This window comes from Charadrius vociferus, unplaced genomic scaffold (genome assembly GCF_000708025.1).
Source record: "Charadrius vociferus isolate BGI_N301 unplaced genomic scaffold, ASM70802v2 scaffold82, whole genome shotgun sequence".
Taxonomy (NCBI): Eukaryota; Metazoa; Chordata; class Aves; order Charadriiformes; family Charadriidae; genus Charadrius; species Charadrius vociferus.
In genome coordinates, this window is record NW_009647401.1 from 1,524,912 (window position 1) to 1,531,898 (window position 6,987).

Sequence of the window (6,987 nt, forward strand, 5' to 3'; positions counted from 1 at the left end):
CTTCCACGGCACTCAGATACATAAGTCCACTGAATTATGAGAGAATACCTACATTATGTGGGTAAAAGCCTCACTCTGTTGAAGTCAAAGAAAGGCAACTCCAGTTAACTTCAGTGGCGATATGTGTTCACTTTACAAAACTATATCAATCGTCTTTTTCTCCCTATGTCAGACATTATAGTTACTTCCAAAGCAACACATTCTATCTACTCAAAAGCAATTTCCCTTAGCTTGCAAACAGTATTTTGTGAGGTATGTACGTAAGACTGAAAAATTCATTGGGTTTAAACCACCACCCTATTTCTCTGCCTTTTTTCCTCCCTATTGCTGCAGTATCTGTTGTCTACAGAGCACAAAGCCGGGAGCCCTGCAACCTTCTCCTCCTTCAAAGTGGATGATGCCCTCGGTCTCATGTGGAGGGCACACGTTGCCTCCATTGCTTATGCGCTGCCCAAGTTCCAGGACAGGTACTGGGATGAGAGAGGTGTCTAAGGGAGATCTTCCCACCTGCATGCCTTTTTGGAAGGACAGTATCCCAACAAAACTGGCATGAGCTTTCTTTAAGCCTCTATTCTTTAGGCTCTACTCTTCCTTCGGCTCTCTTGGAGCATGGGATGACCAGTGAGAGATGGCTGCCCAGGCTGTGATGGGTGGGCAGGCTGTGGGCTTAACATGAGATGCTGATTCTTCTCTGGGAGCTGCAGCCAGAATCAGGAGCTGTGTCTAGTCTGGGCAGAGGCAGCCACGCCAGGAGAAATTAGGTGTAAAATGCTGAAGTAGGCTTTAAGTCACTGTGACCGCTCAGGATTTTATACTGAACAAAACACATTTGGGATAAATGATAGATTAATGCGTTCTACGGTGAATTTCAATTATCTGTTATATTTTTCTTTTTATCTCTTTCAGCTTAAAATATCTCTCTGATCCAGAAGCAGATTTTGGTGAAGACTGGGCTAATGCTGTAGATTTCATTGCAGCCACACACTTCTCTACAGATTTACAGACCACAAACCAGTTCCAGGCTTTCCTGCCCCAGAGGATGCTCACGGAAGGGGATGTCCTCCCATCCATTAGTGACTTCAGTCCACAGCAAAATAGAGTCCTGCTTTCACTGACAGCTCTTCACAAAGCAAATCAATTAACAGGTACGAGCCCGACCTACAAATATCTGTAGTCCACAGATATTTAATAACTTGTTCTCTCTTTCTATACCTTTCTCTATATGAACACAGTTATTTTTTTTTTAATATACAATAGTGTAAATACTTCCAGAGTACAGCTAGAAATGCAACCATATGTAAATAACACACCGGAGAGCAAAAGCAGCGATGGGAATGACAATATGCAGCAACGGTTTCGTGAGACAAATGCATCATTTGTTCGAGCAAATGATCTTACTTTTTTTTTTTCTCCCTTTTTCATAGGAACTTTGAAAACACAAAGACTAGTTTGCCTTTCACTAGTTAAATCTGAAATCATTAAAGCTGTAAATGAAGTTATTAAATTCTTTGAAGTCATTATAAAAAATGGGCAAATGATCGTGAACAACAGTTTGTGTGTCCACAAGTGTTCTAGTTTTTGTTTTAGTCTCAATCTTTGGTCTAACAGAGAATATTCAGACTGTCCCAGCAAAATGACATCTATCCTAGCAAAACTGTATCCTTACACAATGTTGGACTTTCACTAAAATAAGTTGTGCATCACCATCCAGCGGTGAGACACAGAATTACACTCTTCTGAGGTTTCAGTTCATTCGCAGGGATTTCTGGGTTGGATATTTTTGTCCTTTGTGAAGGAAAGTTATTTTGAATCTTAAAATGAAAATATAGTATAAAATTACACTGAAAAACTAGTACACAGTGCTATGGCATTTGTTGGGTGATCGTCTTCTGTCTGTACATTTCAGTAAAAATTCTCTCACTAGTTGTATTTGTACCTGAAAAAGACGCGTAATGAAGCTATTCAGTGTTACAAAATAGCATCATCACATCACGGAGTGCTTCCCTCACACCTTCCACATAGCATTAGTCCTCGAAGTTTGAATAAGGACTTTAACAGCTCCATCCCATGCCTGGCAGTCTATGCCACAGTTCAGGGTTTCTTGACCTACCTGCAGGAGGGGAGATGGGCACGGCAAGGAAAAGCACGAGCAGCAGGGCAGCAAGGAGGGAGCAGAGCACCAGGGTGGCAGAGCAGATGAGGGTAGCACTGGAAGGAGAGAGGAAAAGAGACATGGATGCTGAAGATGGTATAGGGAAGGAAAAAGAGGGCTGAAGAAGTCTCATGCAGGTGCAGCAATGATGAAGTCCGTAGCTCAAATCCCTCACCTTGCAGGTGCAAGATTTCCCTGACTCTGTGCTGAAGGGATGGGCTTTGCATTCAGCTGAGACTTAAATGCCAGCTAACTCAACCTGGTGACTGTTTTGCAGATTGGAAAATGAGCTTTAAACTTAATTTGACTTGGGTCTGGATCCACAGCCTCAGCAGGGACCCAAAGCACTGGAACTTATTGCTACAAAACTCAGATGACAAAATGCAACATACTGTTTCTGTTGAGTCAGATTCCGCAAATTTTTAAATACATTCTGTGAGATGTGGAGTCCTCTTGTGGTGCTGCAAACTTCAACAGCAAATAGAGGGTCCCGGTACCTCTTAGGATGGGACACTCTCCAACCCAGAGTGAGATTTGATTTCAGAGTTTGATTACTCTTTATTTTCCTCTAGCTGCCTCTGCCAGTCCAGCAGAGAGCTGTATTGAGAGAGTGCTGTGCTACTTCTAAAACCTCTCGACTCGTGGGCAGTCAGAAGCTTTACTTTTTATGTTCTGCCCCTCACTGATATCCAAAGCCAGAACAGAAGATGCCTTGTTATTCGAGACCTTTCCTGTCATCCTCACCTTTCCTTCCGTCCTCCTGTAGTCCTCCTAGGCAAGAGGACTGTTTGCTGCCTTCTCTTAACTCCTCATCTCCCTCATACAATACTGTGCAAACTCAGTTCTTCACTGTTGCCAGTTTTATACAAAAGCACGTTTTCCAGGAGAATAAAATCCTCTTTGTTTTCCAGTAGACTTTTTTTTACCCTCGATTTTCCTCTGTGGACCCTTTATCCACCACAGAGTTCAGCACTGAGAGGAGTGGGGAGCAGGCAATGACTATCCTGCAAGCGGGTGCTAATACCGGCCTGGTCAGGCACGCTTCCCAGAGAGCCACTGCTCGTTGCCAGGGTGAAAGTATCAGGATCATTTGTTTCTTTAGCTTGAGGCCTTAGCTGGCAGAAGTGCAAATTCTTGCCTGCTTTAGATTAAAAACAAAGATGTGCATAATTGTAACTAGCAGGCCACCACTTCATAAGCCGTGAAGCTATGTGCAAATGCAGAACGAGACCTTAACGTACATCTTCAATCATTTTGACTTGCAACACTGGTGACAAGGAAACAAGCCCAGTTGTCTATCAATACAAAGGATCCTAAGCTGAATGAATGGCCCATATCACCCTACACAGTTGTAGGCAATTATTACCCCATCGTCACGCTCCAGCTTTGTCTACATTTCACTGTCCACAGGAGAGTAGTGGGTGTTTGTTTCCAGACATGCACTTCATCCCTTGTGTGCTGTGAGCTGTGCATGCTCCATGTTAATTTGACAATGTCATGTTGTGTTTCTTTCCAAGGAGGATTGCTGCTGAAGATCTGGCAAAAGGCTATGTCTACTGAAGCAGGAAGAAAAATGGGCCGAAAACTGATGGAAGAGTTGGCTTCAAGCCAGAAGTTTGACCCAGTGGGAATGTATAATGATTTGAAAGGAGTGGATCTGACAGCATTCAGTTTCTTGAGAAGAAGCAGTTTCAACAGTGATTGATTTAGTCTTTTAGCAGATATGTGTCTGGTAATCTGGTCTTGGTAATTTCTTACAGCAGGATTTCCTGAGTAGCCATGTGTGCATCTATCTCATATCGAATCAATATTTTTATCCTTAATCTTCCTAATTAGCACATCTGTTAACTCATTTCCTTATAAATAAAATGCCTCACAGAAAAACTTACTTTATTACTTTTTCAGACTCTATAAATAATGTATCATTATTGGAGACAAAACTAAGTAAAGGTGCACACTGTTTAAAAAATATGCTGTTAATTTCAGGGAGTGTAGTTAGTTAGAAGAGACGTATCTGAGAAGTAAAATTGCTGAAAAGAAAATTGGTTCTGTTTTATCTCAAACCAGGAACATTCTGTTTCAGACTGTTTTTTTCCCGGTATACAGGGATCCCACCAGATATGTGATTACACAGGTCCTTTATGGTCTAACAGATGATCAGCTGAAACTTTTCTTTGAAGTTCTGATCCAAAACCAATGCCTCGACTGTTTCCCACCAAAGTTGTTATTTTGCAGACCAGCTGCAATCAAATTTGAAGCTTTCAGGTTTTTCAGATTAAATACTTGGGTATGGATGGAACCCCTTGGTACGCTGCTCTGTAATAAGTGTGTGCCTCATGTGGTGCTGTGGAGCCAGGCTGAGAAGTCCTAAAGCAAATGAACTTGTTCTATAGCAGCTCTTACATGACCAACAGAGATTTCTGGTATTTGATTCATTTCACTTACCTCAAGAAGACATTGATCTATCTATTGATTTATGTGATTATGTAGTCTGTATACCCACAGGTTGCTTTTGCATTCCCCTGTGTCTGACCCTTCTTGTTGCAGTGTGTCATACATTACATGTGATTCCTGAGGAAGAGGTGCATTTGCACTGTGTGTCCTACCAGCGCCTGGCACACTCAGACCCAAGTGCTGATCCCAGTCTTCTGGGTAATAACACATATTGGGTGTTAATTATAATAACTTAGCATCAGAGGTTGTGGGGAAGAGGGACATGGCACCCGCAGGCAGCCAGGCATTGAAGTTCCTTAGGAAATCTGCTGACCTGGATCCTCCATCCTTATGAAAACCTCCCCCCAAAGTGTAGGCATGGCTGGAGCTCCCTTTCTGTGGTGGAGAGCAGAGGATGGCAATACAGCCAGTGCCTGATGCATCCTGTCAGGTTATAGCCTGCACTACAGAGTAGTTAAGAATAACACAAGCCTTAAACTCGTAAATCAAAATAAGGGAAGGCAGCTTTGCTTTGCCACAATTTTAGGTCTGTCCCACAGTTTTGGTTGCACCTAGCATCTCTGTTGGTAATTGGGTTGGTATGTCCCATACACCTCACTCAGAAGGAGAGATGCTGGAGCACACGGTTTCACTCCGTTGCACTCATGTAATGCATTTCACTCGTAGCTATAGCAGCAACGGCCTTCCTGACACGCGTACAATAGTCAAAGGCTTTCCATGGATGTTAGGGATGAGATTTGGACTCCCGGCTTTGCCCCCAGCACCAGAGTGGCTGAAGGAAGCTCTCGCAGCCTCGGTAGCAGCTGAGCAAGGTCCCTTCCAGCAGGGACCCCCGGCAGGCAGCCTCGGAGGCTGTCCCGAGCAGCCCACCCTCCCACCGAGGCAGGAGCTCGGGGCAGGGGAGCACGGCTGTGCTCAGGGGAGTCACAGCAGCAGGGCTGGGGCTGGGGCTGCTGCGGGGTGTCCCCATGCCTGAGAGATGAGCCCATCGGCAGCCTGAAAAGTGATGCTACACCCGGCAGCACTTTCTGTAGGAAACGGCCAGCTGCTGTGTGCCCGACGGGCACAAGCCCTCGGTGTCTCTTTGTGCTGCTAGTCCAGCTCCAGGCAGCGGGAGAGACACTGGCTCCTCAGGAGCCTCCACACCTCCTGAATTTTTAGCTAGATAACAAATAAACAAAGAAAAAGAAAACTATTTGTGTCCTTCAGTGCCATTTTCCCAATCTGATTGGTCCTTTCTCCCCAAGCGTGCATGATATTTGCACTGCAAATTAAGAAATAATTATCAAGACATTGAGCAGTTAAACACCATTCTGTCCTTTAATGTCTCAGGACAAAGGTTTCAATTATTCATTGTCATTTTACGGATAAACTCTTAATGTACCATCATTAGCTAACAATTTTCAAAGGAAATACCTTAATGAGGTCTAAGAAAGTGTGGGAGTTTTTACCTTAATTACCTGGTTCATAGATCAGAGTAATTAGATTCCAACAGACTTTAGGTATAATCTAAAAGTAATTACCGCAGCTGCCAGCTGTTAAAATATTAAGTTAATTGTGCTCCAGAAAAGTTTGAAAAATATTTTGACCTTTTCTGTGGTCAGTCTAGATTTAACCTAAGATGTGCTTTGAGAAAACAAAAAGAGCCACTGATACAAATAGGGAAAACAAATTTACAAACTGTAAACTGCTGCACTTGAGGCGATATTTGTAAAACACATTTTTTAGAAGCTAATGTCACCTTACCTGAATTTATGACAACATTAGGAAATACTGTGGTACTTTGAAAATAAGCCATCTTTCTTAATACAACATTGGGCATTTATGTATTTCAGACATTTTTTCCTATTCCAGCGTGCCAACCGCTCAGGTAAAGGCTTCAGAAATTGGTCAAAAATTGCACTTTGGAGGTTGAAACACAGGTAAAAGTTTAGACAAAACACAGGATGGTGGATTCTTGCAAGCAGAGCAGAGCCAGGTATCTTGGAACAGAATAGATGCATCCTAGTAAGAAAACATACAGCTGTCAGAAGATAACCAGAGAAGAAAGCATCAAAAGAAAGCAGTTCAGGTATGGTAGCATGTCTCTGGAGAAGGATGGGAGAGCACTGGAGGAGTCTGATTGCTAGTTAGAACTAGCAAAAGCTGACAGCTACCACAGCAGGGGTTTGCCCAGCAAGGAGGACTTGCAAAGCGGAGGGGGTTTTGTTACTCAGCATTAGTCTGGGGTTTGCAGCCCTGTGCTCATGCCTTTCACACGTACAATCTCTTTGCTGAGCACTCATTAAGCAGGGCTGGTTCCTGTTTCACAGAGGTGCTGTGAGAAGAAAGCATAAGCACAACTAGCTACAGCTCTGGAAAGGCAGTAAGTTAAACCTCTG

The 6,987-nt window shown here is 43.4% G+C and overlaps 1 protein-coding gene across 1 annotated transcript in view; it reads left to right on the forward strand.

The window, feature by feature from the left end:
- The window catches only part of LOC104282083 (chromosome unknown open reading frame, human C6orf58), a 13,812-nt gene extending 9,746 nt beyond the window's left edge, over positions 1–4,066 (forward strand). The window contains exons 4-6 of the mRNA XM_009880153.1: positions 334–467; positions 907–1,145; positions 3,670–4,066. Of these exons, the coding sequence (XP_009878455.1) occupies positions 334–467; positions 907–1,145; positions 3,670–3,857 (561 nt within the window). The 3' untranslated portion in view covers positions 3,858–4,066. The remainder of the gene's footprint in view (positions 1–333; positions 468–906; positions 1,146–3,669) is intronic.
- Positions 4,067–6,987: the final 2,921 nt, after the last annotated feature.